A 19,402-nucleotide genomic window follows, 5' to 3' on the forward strand; every position below is an offset into this window, starting at 1 on the left:
TCCAGGTTTCCCTGATTTCTCATTCACCCCCTGACTCTCAGCTTTCCATCTGACATCTGAGGGGAAGAAGCGAGACCGGGAGAAGAAGAGGGGCCTGCCAGGCTTCTTCATGACACCAGGATTGCTGCAGAGGGAGCTGAGGTGGTGGAGCCTCCACCCGAGTCACCAAGAGCCTGGACCGTGGAAGCTGTCTCCATACCTTCACCCCTTAGGGAAAACCCGAAGGCCCTGGCCCTGCCCTATACACCAAGGCTGGTGTGAGGGTCCCCAGAGAAACCTGGATGTGGAGGCTGGAACAGCCACAGGAGGGAGGGAGGCAGGAGTACACAGGGGTGGGCCTTCCGCAGGCCTGCTCTCCAGGGCAAACACCACCTGCGGATGCCACCCCCAAAATGAACGGTGGCACTGGGGACAAATATAAATCACACACCCAGACTTTCTATGATTTTCTTTGCGCCCCTTACCAATAAAACTCTTGTGGAGTAGTTTGAAGGGCACAATGAGGTGAGAAGTACCAGCTAGAGATTCAGGAGTAAATTGAACACAACACACACACACACACACATACACACACGCACATACATGAACACATATATACACATACACACAGATACATACCCCCACCCCACACACATACACACGCATGCATACACATATACACACATGCACACACATACATGAACACACGTGCATACACACATACACACACATATACACACACATATGCACACAACTATACACAGCATCCTAGGCAACCACACTCAGCCCTGCCCACTGGAGAGCCCTTTCCTGGAGCCTCCTCGGAGCTGGGGTGCAGGGGAAACCCTTGGGTAGAGAGAGTTCCTGGGGCCTCTTCGGCCCCTCAGGTTTCTACGCCTGAGCCGTGGGGCAGCTGCTTTGTGCGTGGCCTCCTAAGTGAGGACCTGGCCTGTCCTTTGCAGTAGCGTCGTGTTCCAAGCCGGGTCACGGCAAGAGGGATCCCGCCAGGCCTCTGCAGCGAGTTTCTGCCTCCGTCCCGCATCTGAGCCTCTCCACATCCCGCACGCAGCCAGGCAGAGAGCTGCGGTGCGCCAGGACCAGGGGCAGAGGTCACCCTGCAGAGTTCGCGGAGACAGGAGGCGCCTTCGGGGCGAGGACCGCGGGGCCAGCTGGGGTTGCCAGGCGCGCCGTGGCCGTTGCCGGGTGACCCGCCGCTGTTTACCGCGGGGCGGAGCAGAGCGCCAGGCTCACTGCACTCGCGCACCCACCATGGCCTCTCGCAGCGCGGGCACCCTACTGACCGAGTTCAATGCCGCCTATGTGCCCCCTGGCCTCATGCCTGGGTAAGACCTCTCCCCGCCCCCTTCCGCGAGCGCCCTCCTCTGTGGTCGAAACTCAGCCCCCTACCCCCGGACTTTGGGGTTGAAGGAACTCCGAGGCGCCAATTTTCCACCCTACTGGGTGAGCGGACTTCCTGGGGGTTTGTGGTCCCAGAGGAGGAATTGGGCGGGCACCGGTGGGGCCTCCCCAGATTCCCCTTCGTAGGAAGGCGCTCCCTGGCGATCGGGCACAACCAGCAGGGGACAAGGGATCTTGCGTGGACATAGTGGGGAAGAGGGAGGAGATGGAGCTACGGGGTTTGGTGCTTGGAGACGCCCCGGGCGAGTAGCCTGCGGCGCTTAGAATGCAAGGAAAAGCAGGCCGGCACCCAGCACTGGGGCAAGGTGAGTTTTTGTTGGTGGGAGGCGGGAAGGATACCGGGTGGGTGCCGGCTCGAAGAACCTGGCAAGGCCGGAAGAGTTGTAGTTACTGGGTAATGCGTGCAGTACCCGCCCGACTTTGCGATCAGCCCCTTCACCAATCTCACTTTATCCTCCCAGAAGCTTTTCTTGGAAAGCTTCCTTGCCACTTGCCCTGAGGCTGGCTTGCTTTTTAGCACTTTGAGATGACAGGTTACACCTACCTTTCTTTTCTCTGGATATTTGCATACTCCAAACATCAAACATGCAAGCCTGACTGTTCGCCCCTGTTCTCTGGCTCTTTCTCCTACAGTGTCTGATGCTTCCACCCCGGACCTCCTCTCCCAGGGTAAATCCCTCCTACCAGTGAGCACCCGTGCTGAGAGCAGGACTGGATCCTGAGATGCACCCTGCACAGTATCAGCAAATCTGTGTAGAATGAATGAATGATCCTAAGAACCCTTGTCTGAAAAAAAGACTGAAGGAATGAATGAAATGAGTCTCTTGAGGGTTCTGCAGGCTGGGTCTCCAAATGGGTGAAAATGCCCCAATGCTGTTTCTTGCAAATGGAGCAGATGGCAGCATGAAGAAAAGTGTATATGATATGAAGCTGGGATTGTGTTGAAGCAGAATAAGCTAGACACTGAGGTGCTGTGATAGTCAAATCATTTCTGGACACTGCATGAGAAAGTAGCAACTAGGGGCTGGTGCTGTAGGTGTTTGTTTGTTTGTTCATTTGTTTGTTTGTTTGTTTTTGAGACAAAGTCTCACTCTCATCACCCAGACTAGAGTGCAATGGCGCAATCTCAGCTCACTGCAACCTCTGCCTCCCAGGTTCAAGGGATTCTCCTGCCTCAGTCTCCTGAGTAGCTGCGATTACAGGCATGTGCCACCACACCTGGCTAATTTTTGTATGTTTAGTAGAGATAGGGTTTCACCACATTAGTCAGGATGGTCTCAAACTTCTGATCTCAGGCCGTCACCTGCCTCAGCCTCCCAAAGTGCTGGGATTACAGGTGTGAGCCATCCTGCCTGGCCAGTGCTGTAGTTTTAATGAAACCCATTTGTGGATGCCACTTTTCTCTGGGCCTTGTAGAGGGCTCAAAGTCACTTGGGTTCCCATGAGGCAAAGCTGATTTACCAGGTCATGGTCGTTTCCTGAAGCCAAGCCAGGTGACTTAGTATTTGCCTGTTTTCCTTTATTTAAGGCATTCATTTGGGTCAGGGACATGCCAGGTGTTATGTTAGGAGGCTGGGAAGACAAAGACAAACAGGTGGGGGCTGCCCTCGTGTGGTGTAAACACGTAAGGTTTAGTTCAAATCCATTTTTGCAGCCTTGGGTGGTGGCATGGACACCACATTCTGGGTGTTTATCGTGAGGTTTGATTTTATACTTTGATTTTTTTTCTTAAGCCTCCCACAGTCTCCAGTTGGAAACTTTGCTGTAGTCTGACTCCTGGACATTTCCCATCTGAGGGCAAGGCCTGGTGCTCCTGCAAACCCTGTCCCGCGGTTCCCCGACTCTGTCTGGAAGGGGTGGGAGCTGCAGGTTTCAGAAGCAGTCCCCTGGGTGCTTTCCTGTTCCTGCCACTTCTTGGCAGTTCCCTTGAGTGCCCATCCTGTGACTGATTTAGAAATGGTGATAGGAGGGTCATGAATGAAGCCTTAAGCCTAGACTGGGCTATTTTGAGCAGCTGAGCCCGTATCTGCTGCTTTCTCATCTGGATCTTTCTGGGAGGGATGTGTTCTCCTTAAAGATTCCCATCATTGAGGAATGAATTGAGTCGTTTTGTCTCCAAATGTTACCTGATTGGCAATTCTGTTAACTTGATGAAAGAACCCAAGATCCCTGACCACACTTGGATAATTATTACTTTTCTGTTCAAACATGAATCGCAGGATTTTAAAGCACAGCCGGTCTCTTCTGATACTCAAATACCCCCCTTACCTGTTTTATTCATAGAGGTAGAGAATATTCATGCAGGTGTGGACCTCAGAAATCATGCAGCCCTGTACCCTCCTGTTTCAGATGTTGTCACTCAGGTCTAGGGGCACCTGCCTGGAGCCAAGTCCCTAATGCCTGGCAGTAACACTGTGATCTCCTAAGTCTGAGTTCCAACTATGTGCCAGGCACTGTGCTGGGTGCTTTACAACATTTTCTTCTTCTTCTTCTTGTCCTTCCTCCACTTCTTCTCCTTCTTCCCTTTCCCCTTTCTCTTCCCCTTCCCCTCCTCCTCCTCCTCCTCTTCCTCCTCCTCCTCCTTCTCCTCCTCCTCCTCTTCCTCCTTCTCCTTCTCTTTCTCCTTCTCCTTCTTTTTGAGATGGAATCTTGCTCTGTTGCCCAGGCTGGAGTGCAGTGGTGAGATCTTGGCTCACTGTAACCTCTGCTTCCCGGGTTCAAGCAATTGTCCCTGCCTCAGCCTCCTGAGTAGCTGAGATTACAGGCACGAGCCATCATGCCCGCCTAATTTTTGTATTTTTAGTATAGACAGGGTTTTGCCATGTTGGCCAGGCTGATCTCGAACTACTGACCTCAGGTAATTCACCCACCTCAGCCTCCCAATGTGCTGGGATTACCGGCGTAAGCCACCGTGCCCAGCCTTTCTTCTTCTTTTTAAAAATCCTCACAACAACCCAAATGAGGAAGGAGCAGCTTGCCCAAAGTCCTTCAGCAAGTTGCTGGGTCTCGTCTTTGTGACTTCAACACCCCAGATCACCCCAAATCTCCCCAACCCTCATGTGGCGTTTCACACTGCATCCCTCATTTAGCAGGGAGGGAATGGGGTCGACAGTAAGAGATGGACTCTGGAGCCAGCCTGCCTGGTAGGAATCCTGGCTCCATCGCTTCCTTACCCTGGGCAGGTTATTTATCCCCTATGCCTCACCTACCTTACCTGTTCAGCGTGGATGATAATGGTGTGTAGGTTAAAGAGGTTTCAGTTAGTTCACATACCTGAAGCCTGGCACTTGATAATTGCTAGCTGTTCTCATTAGTTGGATTCCTACTGTGTTCAAGACCTGATTCTAGGCTCCCTGGGGGAACAGGAGACCATAACAAAGCTGATCTTCAGCCTCGCTGGCCAGGCTGCTCCGTTTGGTCCCTTGCTGCTCCTGGGGACACAGCTCCTAGACACTTGTCGCAGGCAGTGCCTGCCTGTGCCTGGCCTGGGTGCCATCCTTGCAGTGGGCAGGAGCTCTTAGGTCAGAGTCCCTGGAGTCTGAAGGGGTTTGAAGGGATGAGATTGGCCACAGTGAGAATCTGAGCTTCCTGATTGCAGGTCAGATCTGGGTGGCATCCACTCCTCATTCTGTTTCTTGCCATGCCTCACCTGGCTCTCAGTGCAGACGCTTGGCCTGCACTGTGCTTTCATTCATGCCCAGACTGCCACTGTGCCCCATCCCCACAGCTCCTGCCCAGCAGCTCTCACCAAGAGTGAGGCAGGAGGATTTGCCTCCCAGTCCCTCTCTCTGTTTGCCTAGGGTGGCAGCTGTGCCCACATCTGTCACTGAGCTGGACCTCAGAGACCTCAGGGGCCTCTGGTCCTAAAATCAGTGCATTCTACACTTGCCATTGTCAGGAGAGTGGTCCCACAAAGGTGGCTGTGTCCCATCCCCAGAATCCCTGTATGGCAAACACACACAGTGATGTGCTGGCAAATGCTAACAACCAGTTCTCTGGAGGAAAAATGCTTTGGTTTGTAACATTCATTTGTATCTGTGGTATAAATACTCTCCCCAACGCTGATTTCAAACTATCAACATAGTGTCCCTAATTGCAGAGTTGGGGAGGGAAGAATTCACAGCTGTGCACCATGATATAATATTTCCACCCCACAGATACAGTGGACATGACAACCTCAAACACAGACGATAGTAATGTGGTAAAATAATTAGGAAGTGAGGAATTTTGACTACTTACCTCCTTTGATTTTAATATAATGTGTTTTTCTTTCCCTTGAGGAAGAGTGTTACTCTGTCGTCCAGGTTTGAGTGCAGTGGCATGATCACAGCTCACTACAGCCTTGACCTCCTGGGCTCAAGTGATCCTCCCACTTCAGCCTCCTGAGTAGCTGGGACCACAGGTGTGCACGTGCCTCACTAATTTCTGTATTTTTTATAGAGACAGGGCTTCCCAGGCTGGTCTTGAACTCCTGGGCTCAAGCCATTTGCCTGCCTTGGCCTCCCACAGTGCTGGGATTATAGAAGCCACCATGCCTGGCCTAATAGAACATATTTAATTGTAATTTAATATAATTTGATATTTAATACTGACTTATTCAATAACAGACTTAACAAATTCCCAAAAATTTAGAAATTGATTCCCTTGAAGCCAGGAGGCACTGCCTGTAGCCCATTGCAGCCTGCCCCTGGGATATGGTTTGGCTGTGGCCCCACCCGAATCTCACCTTGAATTGTAGTTTCCATAATCCCACATGTCACAGGAGGGACCAGGTGGAGATAATCGAATCATGGGGGCAGTTCCCCCATCCTGTTCTCATGAGAGTTAGTTCTCACGAGATCGGATGGTTTTGTAAGGGGCTCCCCCTTTGTTGGGCACCCATTTCTCTCTCCTGCTGCCATGTGAACAAGGACGTGTTTGCTTCCTTCCTCCGTGACTGTAAATTTCCAGAGGCTTCCCCAGCCCTGCGGAACTGCGAGTCCATTAAACCTCTTTCCTTTATAAATTACCCAATCTCCGGCCGTTCTTTATAGCAGCGTGAGAACCACCCTGCCAGCTCCCTGGAGCCTGTGGCCTTACCCCTCAGGGAGAGAGGTCAGGCCAGGCTTGGGAAGGGAGGGTTCCAAAGTATTTGCATTTCCAAAGCCCCTTCCACTTCAACCCAGGCCCGGGCACAGGAGCTGCAGCCCTCCAGACAAGCATCTTGGGGTATGAAACAAAGGCCATCTGCCCAGGGAGACGTAGGGGACCCTGTGTCCATTCGTTGGTATTAGAATCTCCTGGGGAGCTTTAACAATAACCTGTGCTCAGACCCCATCTAGAGATTCTGATGGCATTGTTCGGGCTGGGCCTGGGCTTCAGGAGTGTTTAATCCTCCCAGGTAATTCTAAGATGTAACCAGGGACAAGAACGCTTGTCTGAAAATTTCTATGGCTCCTTGCAATGCAGAGCACTGTTGATAAATGGGCAGGTATGGTCCTGTTTTCAAGCATTTGAAAGGAGGGACCTCCTCATGTGGAGCCTTCCACCTGTGCCATTCTTCTTGGCATACCCCCGCCCCCAGGCTGAGAGGTCTGACTGAAGGCACAGCAGTTGCTACTTTCCTTGTTCAGTTCTCATCCCCAGCTGAGGGAGCAGATCATTGTCCCTGATTCAAGCCCAAAATACAGAAGCAGAAAGTAAATTCTACAGCCCCTCAATTCTTCTTCTCCCTCCGGGCCCTGTTCTTGCAGGGAGCTTCCCTGTCTATCTCCCCAGGAGGCAGCCTGGTCTCAGAGGGCCTCATGCACTTAGGGGGACCTCCAGCCACTCACCTGACTTTCTCCTTTGCAGTGTCTTCTCTTCCAGAGGATTCATAAGCCACATAATTCCCCACCCGCTTCCCAGGACCTCTGCCCCAAGGCCAGCCCTATCCCTTTCCTTAAATTCACTTCTGAGCTGTTCAAGGACATTTCACAATGTAATAGTGCCTCTCAACCTTTAAGAACTGGGGAGACCCCTAAGAACAGGGGATCAGGGGCTCCTGAAGACTTGGGCTGTGCAACAGGGACCCTCCTTCTCTCCAGAAGAAAGACCAACCCTGAAAAATGTGTTGCCGTTTGTCAATTTCACTCAACAGATATTTACAGAGCATCCACTGGGTGTGGGGAATGCCAAGCATGCCAATATGAGTACAACAGAACCCTCCCTCCCCAGGGAGCTTCTAATTCATACAGAAAGAATATTCCAGTGGCTCAGATTATTGTGATATGAAAGAATGTGAACTGAGGCTGGTGCAGAAGCTCATGTCTATAATCCCAGCACTCTGGGAGGCCGAAGCAGAGGTCAGGAGTTCGAGGCCAGCCTAGCCAACATCGCAAAGCCCTGTCTGTGCTAAAAATATAAAAATTAGCTGGGCGTGGTGGTGGATACCTATAATCTTAGCTACTTGGAAGGCTGAGGCAGGGAGAATTGCTTGAACCCGAGAGGTGGAAGTCCCAGTGAGGATCGTGCCACTGCTCTCCAGCCTGGGCGACAGAGCAAGACTCTGTCTCAAAGAAAAAGAGCGTGAGTGGACACAGAAGAGGTGCAAAGGGCAAAGACAGTTCCATGGAGCAGACAGGCAGGGTCTATGGGCTGGGTCATGGAGGCTCCATGAGAAAGAGGGCATTCGAGATGGACCTTGAAGGATGGGTAAGATCACAATGGAGGAGGGGAGGAGAGCAGAGCCTTCTGGATGGAGGGTGTGGCTTGAGAAAAAAAATGGTGTGGAGGTGCCAGAAGGATGTTCTTTCAAAGCAGCAAGTGGCCTCTTCAACTGGGTTGGGAAAGCTGTGATATGACAGTGGATGATGCGGCTGGGAAGACTTCCTGCCGAGCCCCTGGCAGGGAGGGGCTGACCCCGGCCCCGCTTGTGCTTGGTTTCACAGGCAATGGGGAGCCCTGTAAGGGTTTTGTCCTGGGGAGGGATCTGATCAGAGCTATCCTCAGTAGGAGGCGTTGTGGAGGAGAAGAGAGAGGATGCACTGTGGAATGGGGGCATGCCAAATAGTCGCTAGTTAATTAGTTAATAAGGCTGATCATGGGATCCCTGCTGGCTCATGGTAATTAGTTTTAATGTTGGCTCTGGGGCCAAACAGTGCTATTAAGAGGCAGGGAAGGGACTGCTCCTTTTATACGCAGTGACCCACAGTGAACCTGAGAATTCACATGTGACCATTGCCCAGGGGCCCAGCCTGGCACAGTCTCCTGGCGTATGTGGTGTACTGATGGATGGAGGAATGGGGTGGTGGACGGGGGCAGATGAGGTTGACGAGGAGGTGTGGTGGTGGCACCAGCTAACACAGCAGACGCTGCCGTTGGGACCCCTTGATGCCCTGTTATAAAACTTGCCATTCCCCTCTGTTCCTCCCTAGCTTGGCCTGCCACAGACCAGCACCAACAGGACTGCAGAACTCTCCACCGTGGAGCTCAGGGTATGCTCAAAGGAATACAAATGCAGGTGCATACAAGGGACACACACCTAGCTTGCCCAGCTCTGTGCCAAGCTCAGAGTTTCTCCTTGTGTGTATATTCAGACGAGATGGGACGTGTTCTGGGTAGTATGGCCGTAGATCTTATGTGTATATTCAGATAAAAGACTAGATGGAGGGGTGGATGGATGGATGGATGGATGGATGGGTGTGGATGGATAGAAAGACAGAAAAAAGCAGCTTTATTAAAATATAATCATACCATATTTACTATTTTAAAATGAAATGCATGAAATTGAATGTTAATAGAACTTAACCGAAGAACTTAACTGCCCGCCACCATGCCAGCTAATTTTTGTATCTTTAGCCCACTGAGTGCTAAAGAATGTGAAACTGCACATGTGTGCAAATGTGCACACACACACACCTGCCTGAGCAGCAAGCCCTGAACGGAATCCAGGCAGAACTCAGGAGGATTGCGGAGGAGAGGGCTTCTATTCTATTAGGATGCAAATATCTTGGCATTCAGTGAAGGTGGAGAAGCAGGGAGCAGAGGAGTATGGCAGAGAGCTTGGGGGCGAAGAGAAGAATCACGAGAACACATCATTTTTCTATGGCTCCTTTCTTTGGAGGAGCCCAACGCCCCTGTGGGCGGGATGCTTCGTGCCAACGTGTGCTCTGCTGATCAGAGCCACGCTCCTCTTAAATCAGGACTCCAGGGCATGGTGCCCCCAGAGTTTCTGGGATTCCGCCTCCTCCAGTGAACATTTGTTGAGCACTTGTCATGTGCCAGGTGCCAAGGATAAATGAGAACATGGATTAGCAGAAGAGACAAGTTCATGCGGGCCTGAGTGTGGACTTAAGGATGACAGTCCTCCCAGCAAGGCAGGTGCTGGGTATAGGGTATGCAGTCAGGGGAGGCAGCAGAGGGCACTGGCTCCTTAGGAGTGGGCAGCAGATCCCCAGGTGGGCAAGAGGAGAAATGCATCCCAGCAGAGGAACTCCGTGCAAAGGCCCAGAGGCCTGAAGAGCATGTGGGGCCTATAAGTAATGCTACTGGGGCCCAGAGCACCTACAGGGAAGTGATGGGGGAGAGGAAGGATGGCTCTGGTGCTGCGTGGACAGCAGGCTGGAGGGGGTGATACTCGGTCCAGGAGACCAGGGAGGAGATTGGAGATTGTCTAGGCAAGCAACGAGGGAAGCTCGCAGCAGTGGGACAGAGGAAGGCCACAGGCCAGTGGCAAAGGAGGGGCCTAAGCAGGACTTAGGGAGAGGTCAGATGTGGAGGGTGATGGAGAAGGGAGGACTCAGGGCCATCGAGTCCCAGTTTCTGGCCTAAATGGAGGTTGGAGGGGGCAGGGATATACAGGAGAAAGAGAGTTTCAGTGGGGCTGAGTCTGGCGGAGGGGGTGGGTGGGGGGCAGCACTGTGTGGGCAGCCAGGCATGTGGATCCATTGCCAGGAGAATGGTAGAGGCTGAAGACTCAGATCTGGCTGTCAGTGACATACAGGACACATTGGAAGTCTAACATAGATGAGATTTCCCAGAAGGAATGCATCCCTGAAAAGAGAAGAGGACCCTGTGGCAACACCATCACCTGGAGAAGGAGCCAGACCCAGGGGCTCTCCTCAAAGCCTCCCCCCAGTGGAAACTGCTCCTATGGTGCCCACTCCGGGAATGGCCTTCCCTCCTTGTGGTTGACAGCACTAGAGCCTGGACCGTGGTCCCACATGAGTTGGAGCTGGTCGTACCCAGGCCAGCTCAGCATGGCCCCTGACACATGCAGCCCATGACTCAGTGAACACTGAGCAAAGACTGGGCTCAGGGAAGGCAGGCGAGCACCATGGGTCTTGTGTTCCCAGCACTTACTGTGGGACAGCACACAGCGGGTTCCCGATAAATTAGTGTTTGACGCCATCTGACTCTGTTTTTAAAAAACGATGTGTGTACAAAGAAGAAAGCAACGCCAAACACTGTATTATCTAGGGTGAACATTTGGTGAATTGTATTCAGAGTTTCTCCTTATGTGTATATTCAGACAAGATCAGGCATGTTCAGGATGGTATGGCCGTAGACCTTATGTGTCTATTCAGATAAAAGACTCGATGGAGGAGTGGATGGATGGCTGATAGAAAGATGGACAAAAGCAGCTTTATTAAAATATAATCATACCATATTTGCTATTTTTAAATGAAATGCATAAAATTGAATCTTAGTAGAACATAACTGAAGAGAAACAAACTGAAGTAAAATGGAAGAACGGGTAGATTTGAGATAAATGTTAATTAATCACAAGAAATATTAGTATAAAAAGATCCCTTTATAGGAGAGAGAGAGAGGATAAAAACCCTCAAAGGGCTAGAGTCATTATGTTGTACTTTTTTCTAACGACATATTTCAATTTTAGATACCATAGGTTGACTCTGATTTAAAGAGATTCTTAGTAAGTGCACCCCCATCTCCCCTCCACCCACCCCCCAATTTTGGTAGCTGAAATTAGTTTTACTTTGACAGGTTGTATAACATTTACATTCCGTTCTGTAGCCAGCATTCACCTAGTTGCTATTCTTGGTTCTGCACTTAAATAGATTTGAAGCTCATCACCACTCATTCTAACAGAGGTTCTACATCACTGAGTTGTTTTTTTTTCTTTTGAATCATCTCTTGGTTGGCAGGATTTTGTCACTGAACATGACTTTCAAGAAGAGCTTGTGAGTGCTTTAGTTGCTGAGGCCTTTCATGCTGGGACAGGGTGGCTTTGTCCCCCGCGATCCCCTGGCTGCTGTGGTATCCCTGGGTCACGCTCTTTTCCCTGCAGAATGCCGTGGCTATTTCCTTTGCCTTTCATTCTATCACTTCATCTTTTTGCTGGGATTGGCAGCACCTGGTGACCAGCATCTTACGTTCCCTACGTTCTGAACCATTTGAGAAAGATGAAAGAGGAACACTGCTGTTAGAGAATGGGGCGAACACAGCCTCAGAACGGGACAGGCAGGGCTGCTCTGGGGCCAGCTTCCTTTCCGTGGGCAGAGTCTGTCCATCTAAAACCTAAGGCCCAGAGGGACGAGCAGGAGGAGGGAGAGGAGGGGTGGGCCGCAGGCTGCCAATGTTTTCCATCGACTCACCACCCAGCTGTTCCTCCACCTCCAGTGCACGAGAGCAGGGGGGGCCGGGAGGTGGTTTTGGGTGGGAGGAACCTCCCCTCCACATGGGAGGAGCCCTCAGGGTAGAGGAGGCAGCGTCTCCCCATTGCTTGCCTTTGACGTCTTAATTTATGGAATCTATATCTTCATTAAGCTTCATCTACAGCACAAAGTGCTCTCAGGAACTTGCTTGCACGTCTCAGGTTAGGTTTTTTTCCAAACAAGTTTCTTCACCCATGCAAATGTTGCAGAGGGACAGTGTGAGTAGAGGACGCTGGATTTGGCAACAGCATGATCTGATACGACCTTAATTTAGACGTAGAGGTGCAGGTTTCAGTGGTGGGTCTGAAGGCAGGCTGAGGGAGGTCAAGGAAAGGATGAGGGTTGAGAAATCAGGGAGAAGGTGCAGCGGATTCCTTAGTGAGCCCAAGCAGGAGGGGAAGGGAACGGGCCGTCTGTGAGAGGGAACCTGCAATCTGGCCTTCCTCTTCACCGTCTTTGATGTCTCCTCTCTTAGCTGCTTCCCCTCTGCCTGTAAACATGCACCAGCCTTTACTGTGGAACTCTACAGTCTAGGAACCACCGCTCATGCCCACTTACAGGCAGAGGGGAAGAGGGCAAGAGAGGGGGACATTCAAGGTGACGGAAGAAGGGCAGAGGCAGAAAGAGACAGGGAGAGGCAGATGGGACAGTGAGGCCTTGGGTGAAGCCGGAGCAGGAGCTCCAGACCCAGGAGCAATGCCCAGGCAGGGAGGAGGACTCTGTCTCCTGAAGCAGCCAAAGTGACCACACAGTCTCACAGGAGAGACAGCAAGGCACTCACCAATCCCTCCATCTTTCCAGTTCTGGAGGAGAACTGGCCTCTCTGGGGGACTCAGGGGACCGAGGAGGGAGGGCTGAGGTAGGTGAAGAGTCAGGATCACCAGGGTCATGGTGTCAAGGGGGGCGCCTCTGTGGCATCCAGGGCTGTGAGTAGTGAGGCTGGAGAGGGGCCTGTGCAGTTGGGTGGAGCCTCTCCCCTCTATGGCCTCATTGCGGCTCTGCCCAGCCAACACCCGGTGCCATGAGACTCTAGGGAGACACAGCTATTGAGGGCGGTGGGACCAGGACCCACTTTGTGTGACCTTCCCTAGAGTGGCCGGGTCTGTCAGCAATTGCTCTGCTGTGCTTCCTTGCCTTTTTCCTGAAGACAAAAAGAAGGAAACCATGCCTTGCTATCTAATTCCAGGCAGCACTCATGCTGTGGATGAGGAGACTGAGGCCCAAGGCATGGGGAAAGACCCCAGAAGAGGCGAGAGTGGGGGACAGAGTTACATCTAGACGTCTGAGATGGCTCTGCCGGACTGGGGTGTCGGGTAGCTGATGAGGCTGGAGAGCTAGGCCAGGGTCAGATCACAGCTGGACTCTAATGCCACACCAAGGACTTGACTCTAGAAAATTCAGTCTGCTGGAAGGGTGGAGAGTGGATTGCAGAGGTGGGGGTCTGGGTGCAGTTACAACAGTGAGGTTGTTATGACCACAGTCCAGGTACCAGGGTGCACGGCTAGGCTCAGGTGGTACAGATGGAGCTACAGGACTTGGTAACTGACTAGCTGTGTGGGAGATGGATGCCTCCATGTCTTACTTGGACAGCTAGGGGGTACTTTTCATACAGGTGAGACCAGACTATCAGGGAAGGTCGGGGTGGGAGATCAAGCCTGGGAGACATCCGAGGGAAACGTCTGGTGTGCAATTGTACATAGCAGTCTAAGGCTTGGCGAGAACTCCCAGGCTGGAGCTGTGGACTGGGGCCATCTGCACACAGGAGGTGGCTATGGCATGGCATGGCCGCCATCACCCAAGACAGACCCCGGAGGTTCATCAAGGATCTCCAGAAGTGGGCAGAGAAGAAGGCTCACGAAGCTGTGCTCAGAGATGTCAGTGAAAGCAGCAGAAAGGAGCAAAGCTGTCGTCCACACCAAAGACAGTGTTTCAGGAAGGGGGAGGCGGGTGATGCCCGGTGCTGCCGGAAGGCCTAGCAAAACAGAGCGTTTCCACCAACCCGCAGTAGCGAGGGCACAGGTGGCCTTGGGAAGAGCGATTTCAAGGGCTCATGGGGCAGAAGTCAGACCCTAGAGAGTGAGCGTGCAGGGGAGCGCGGGGCCGTGCTGTTTGGGAAGCTTCCTCGTTGGCTGAGAGTCTGGTGCCCATACTCTCTGGGTGTTGTTGACTTGCTTTGTCAAAACAAGTGTTTAGCTTTTAGAGAGAGTCTTATTTAACCAAAGATCTCCAGAGTGCCTGTGTCACCAAGGCCCCTTGCCCATCACCTGTCCCTCTCACAGAAACTCCTTGGTCCCAGAAGGTGAAAGAGCTCCCTCCTTGTAGGTTCTCGGAGCTCCAGAACCTTGGTCAGGGTCTTCAGGCTGCCTGAGTAGCACATTGGGAGCCGGCGGTGCTGGGAGCTCGCCGTGCTGGGAGCCCGGCTGCCGCATTCTGAATCCAGGCCTTGCTACACCACATCTCCCACCCACGGCCGTTCACCGGCCGGGCCCCACTGGCTTCTCATACTCCCCTTACTCTTTCATGAGATAACCGCAGAATGTGGGGGCCAGAGGAGGTCTCTGCATCTTCAGGCCAACACCCTAGCAAGCATGGGCCCCTGGAGGGACAGCAATCTGCCTGCAGCGTTGCCCGAGGGGTACCCGGTGTTCTGTCCCCTGTGTAAGCCCCTGGTCTAGAGAGAGGCATCTAGGCAAAGACCTCTGTGGGGAGGAAGAGGCCCAGAGCCCCTTGAACTTGGTTGGCCTTCCCCAAAGTCCTGAGCAGGTCAGTGCACCTTGGGAGGCCTCTCAGAGCTGGAGATGGCCATTGGGCTCCCCTGACTTTGCCCTTCATTTTTTTTTCTTAATTATTATTATGTTTTTATAGAGAGACAGAGTCTCACTATGTTGCCCAGGCTGGTCTCAGAGCTCCTGGGCTCAAGTGATCCTCCCACCTCAGTCTCCCGACGTGCTGGGATTACAGGCGTGAGCCACTGCGCCCTCCACTTTTAAGGGGCTCTCTGGGAACAGGCCTGGGGCCCTTCATTGATCTGTGGCCCTGCCACCCCCACCTCGATTGCAGGTACCAAGGCCACGTCCCCAGTGTGGCCTTCTCCTTTGGCTCTCCCTATGGCACCACCACCCTCAAATACTTCCAGGACCACCGCAACGCAGCCATGGAGAAGAGCCACACTCCCTTCAGCCAAGGCGGCCACTTCCCGACCCTCTTCTCCACCAACCCCCACCTTCTGCTGATGTTGCGCACGAGCACCAGGGACCGCTGGCTGCACAAGCCCAGCTACACCCGCTTCAACCTGGACAGCCACCGCTCCACGGAGCTCACGCACTTCTACGAGGTAAGCTGCACCGGCCGCACTGGGGCCTCTTGCCCACCTGCCTCGCCATGGGAGGGACTGGTAGCTGGGGACCGGGGGCGGGGGGAGACCTCGCACCTGCCACAGTGTCTCAATTTCCTTTCTCAGAGCCCCGGAGCCAGCAGGGAGCGTGGCGGGTTTAGCTAAATGGAGTCTCAGGACTCTGTCTACCCCCCTCCCCGATCTCCTCCCACCTCCTGGGGCTTCAGGGCCTCCTCTTCCTGCTCACCCCCACTGCCAGTGGAGCTAGGGGTCTCTAGGGGTGCTCCTGCCCTTACCTTCTGCCCCCCGGAGTCTCTTGGGTCTGTGGAATGCCATATATTTTCTATGTGAGTAAAAGGTCTAAGATCCACCCTCACCTCCGATGAATAGCACACGGCCAAAGGCCCCACTAGAGCCCCCGACCCCAGGTCCAGCCCATAGTGTTTATCCACCTGTGTCCTGGAGCCCGCTCACCTCTCCCTGCCCTGCAGCCCCCACCCAGTGGGTGTGCCCTGAGTCACCCTTAGCCCCAGGCTGGGTGAGACTGCCCTTCGAGGAGCGAGCCCAAGGAAGGGGACCCCCCCCACACCCCGTTCTCGTCCCGCTGTCCGGGCTGATAAAGGCTTACTGGATGTAGTTCAGACATGTCCCCACAGACCACAGGTGCACAGCGGCCTGAGCTGGCCCTCATGACCTTGGCGGGGATGAGGGTTCATTCTTTCCTCTATTCCAAAAACCTTACTCTCCCCATCACCTTCTCTTGCAAGCATCCTCCTCTAGCCTGACTGCAAGGACGCAGGTATGTCCTGGCCCCAGGGCAGAGAACTTGTATGCATAAGGCAGCTTCCTCCGGGAAGGAGGAGGCCGATGCCATCAGCCTCTGAGGCAGGTGCGACCATCTTGGGGTCTGTGAAAGCTTCTGCCTTCTTCTTGGCTCCCACACAGAACATGCCCTGTACAGAGGGCGAGGAGAGGCAGGAGCAAACACAGGCCAGGTGGACAAGGAGCCTGTGTGCACAGCAGGTGTGGGGGCGCCTGTGGGGCTGGGTTTTTTGTACTTGGTCTTAGCTGATCCCTTGTCTCTGTTTACTCTTCGCAGCAAAGCTGGTCAGGTGGGTGTCATCATTCCCATTAGGCAGATGAGAAATCGAGGCTCAGTGAGGATACCCGGTGGGTTGGCAATTTAGCTGGGGCCCCAGCAATGCTGGGACTCCTCCAGGGGCATTCGGGGAGGTAGTCCCCAACCCTGACCAGGTACAGCAAGGCATGGGCTGCAGGTGCCTGGGGTCATTCCTGCACACTAACAACCTGTCACCTCTTCCTCGATTGAACCATAGACTGTCCAGGAGCATCGGAAGTACTATCAAGACAAGACGGGCATGGTGCCTCGCGTCGCCTCCTTTGTGCTGCCTGTGAGGGAGCCGGAACGGTACCCCCTCCCCACCGTCCTGTGAGTGACTGCCTCCTTCATCCACACAGTCAAAAAACGCACCCAGCCCAGGGGGCACCTGCTCTCAGCCAGGCGTGCAAAGCACACAGACTGAGAAATGAGTTGAGGATCTCACCCTAAAACATGCAGTGCAGAGAGTGATGGTGACAGAACAAGGGCATTGGCAGCCTCAGAGGGGATGCTGGTAGCCTGAATGGGTGAATCTGGAAGAGTGCTTTCCCAGCCAGATGCATTGGGAGTTTGGGAGAAAACTGCAATCATTTAGCTTAGCGGGCCTGAATCTGCGGACTGCTGCCCTGCAGAGGCAGCCTGGCAGCTACACTCGTCCAAACGTGGGCGCTGATGCAGCGAGCAGTAAGGAGCTGCTGCCCTCTGGTGGCCACAAAGGGCACTACACTGAGGAATTGCTCCCCACCCCACCACCTTCCCAGCCCTGTCTACATTAGGAAAATGTTCTCCTAAGGACTCTCTGTCCATCCAACAAAATAGAAAAGTTCCTTGCCTCCTGCCCCTCACTGCTTTTATCTAGGAGAGCTCCTTTCTCCAGGGAAGGCCCATTCTGCCCTGAAAGATGACTTGGATACTGTGGTTTCTGCGCTGTCTCCTTCCTGAAGCGCGGGCAGGGGAACCACTGGTCCACACGAGGTGTCCTGGGATTGGGGTAGCGTGGTGGCTGCTGTCTGGCCTGGGAGATCAGGAGATAGAGCTTGGGATTTAGCTCCATGCCAACCACTGCCTGATTGCCTCAGAGTCCTGAGAGTCACCATCATCCATACTGATAAAGCAGCATCTGTTTCCATAAGTTTAATGGTTTTTAAAGAAACAGACTTCACTGCCTCTAAAAGTTCCTTTCTGCAAGCTAGACAGCATCATTTTACAAAAAGGGAGCCTGAGGCTGAGTGGTCGCCTGGGGAACTTGTGCTGCGTGGCCTCGCTGGTTGGAAGCAGAGCTTAGAAAGGAAGCAGCATCTCCCATCACCAACTCTGGGACTCAGGGGGCTCTCTCCAACTTGGGATGGCTCTAAGCCAGTCCATCCCTGGAATAGGGACTCTTTTGGAGACAGGTATCCTCTTGAGACTGCTCTGGCCAGGATCCACCCCCGTCCCCATCTCTGTGGGGAGAGTGGGACACCCCGACTCTATTCCTTCTCCAAATTCCCTGGCCACTTGCTCTGCTGCTGACAGTTTCACAACCAATGCAAAGGACCAACCAGGTGTTTGGGGAAAGAGGGTCAGTGACCGGCCTGGGGCGAGCCCCTCCTGTCCTGGAGTCCCCCGAATCAGCACCATCATCATGTCTTAGAACATTTGTTGTGTGTTTACTCCTCGTCCAGAGCTTTGCATGCACTACTGCATTTCTTCCTCAAGTCAAAGCTAAGAGGGGGTACCACCACTGGGCCATTCTTCCAGGAGTTAGGGCCAGAGTCCATCCCAGGTCGGTCTGACACCTGAGGGCTCACTCTTAACCACTACATAAATAGTGGTTATATAAATACAGGTTATTCCCATTATATAAATACAGGTTATTCCCGCCCCAAGTCCAGGGGCCTTATCAGGGTTAAACTGATGAGTAGCCAGCAGGCCAGCGTAAGCTGGAGAGTGGGCACGTGGGGCTGTGGGTGGGCATGTATCACCCTCCTTCCCTGGCACACCACATAACACCAGTCCCATCCTCACCCCTAGGCCTCCTCTGAGCCCTAAGAGGAAGTGGCACCTTTTAAGACTAGCTCCTGAGAACCTGAAGACCTACCAGACCTTCCCATCAGGGAAGAAGGTCTCTCCACAAGAGCGGCAAAAGAGAGACTGCTACTTCGAGTTCAGAGCATGAGACCAGGTGCCTGATGCCTGAGGTCCTGGGCCGTGAGCAGCCCAGCTTGTTTGGAATAAAATCTTTAGCATGACCATCCTTCCCACCTCTCTTCTGGATCCCAAGGACACTCGGCCACAGTAGAAAATGCCCCTGAAGGTCACGCAGCTAAGGGCCTGAAGAGAGCTCAGCCCCAGGGACTCAAGCAAAGGAAAAGCAGTGTCCGGCTACCTGGCAGGTCCACCTACCTTCTCCCCGAGGCGGGGCAAGTAGAACTGAGGAACGTAGGGTTCCCAAGTCTTAGTGGCAGGTCACTCAGGTACAGAGACCTCCCACCTGATTCATTGGTATCAGCAAGGACGCCCAATTACCCTGATCTGAGAATGAAGGGGACGTGGCCCCAGCACAATTGCGCTGGGTGTGATCGGAAAGGAATTTTCATCGGAGCCCTGATGTGGCATTGTTTGGTCCACACGATCACTTGTGAGGGAGGTGTTATCTCCTCTTTACCGATAAGGACACTGAGGCTTGGAGCAGGTGAGAATGTTGTCCGAGCTCACCCGGCTGGGAAGCATGGGAAGTAACACAGACAGAGTTTGAATCCAGGTCTTTTGACTCCCAAGCCCCGGTTTTCCCATGACACAGCCTGCCTGTGGTCCATGTGGAGACCGAGGGGCAGGCAGGACACAGACCTGGGGATCCTGAAGGCCCCTGTGGAGGGTGAAGCCTGGGAGAAGCTGTGAGCAGCAGGCGCCTTCTGCATTCTGCCCAGGCTG

The 19,402-nt window shown here is 53.3% G+C and overlaps 1 protein-coding gene across 1 annotated transcript; it reads left to right on the forward strand.

Annotated features, from left to right (window-relative positions):
- Window positions 1-1,204: 1,204 nt before the first annotated feature.
- Window positions 1,205-18,723, forward strand: FAM166C (family with sequence similarity 166 member C). Its single transcript, XM_032301259.1, has 4 exons — window positions 1,205-1,322; window positions 15,096-15,369; window positions 16,707-16,819; window positions 18,503-18,723. Exons 1-4 carry the CDS (start codon window positions 1,249-1,251, stop codon window positions 18,645-18,647), a joined length of 606 nt encoding a protein of 201 aa, XP_032157150.1. The 5' UTR covers window positions 1,205-1,248; the 3' UTR covers window positions 18,648-18,723.
- Window positions 18,724-19,402: the final 679 nt, after the last annotated feature.

This window comes from Sapajus apella, unplaced genomic scaffold, assembly GCF_009761245.1.
Source record: "Sapajus apella isolate SASKATOON/1434 unplaced genomic scaffold, GSC_monkey_1.0 scaffold44, whole genome shotgun sequence".
Taxonomy (NCBI): domain Eukaryota; kingdom Metazoa; phylum Chordata; class Mammalia; order Primates; family Cebidae; genus Sapajus; species Sapajus apella.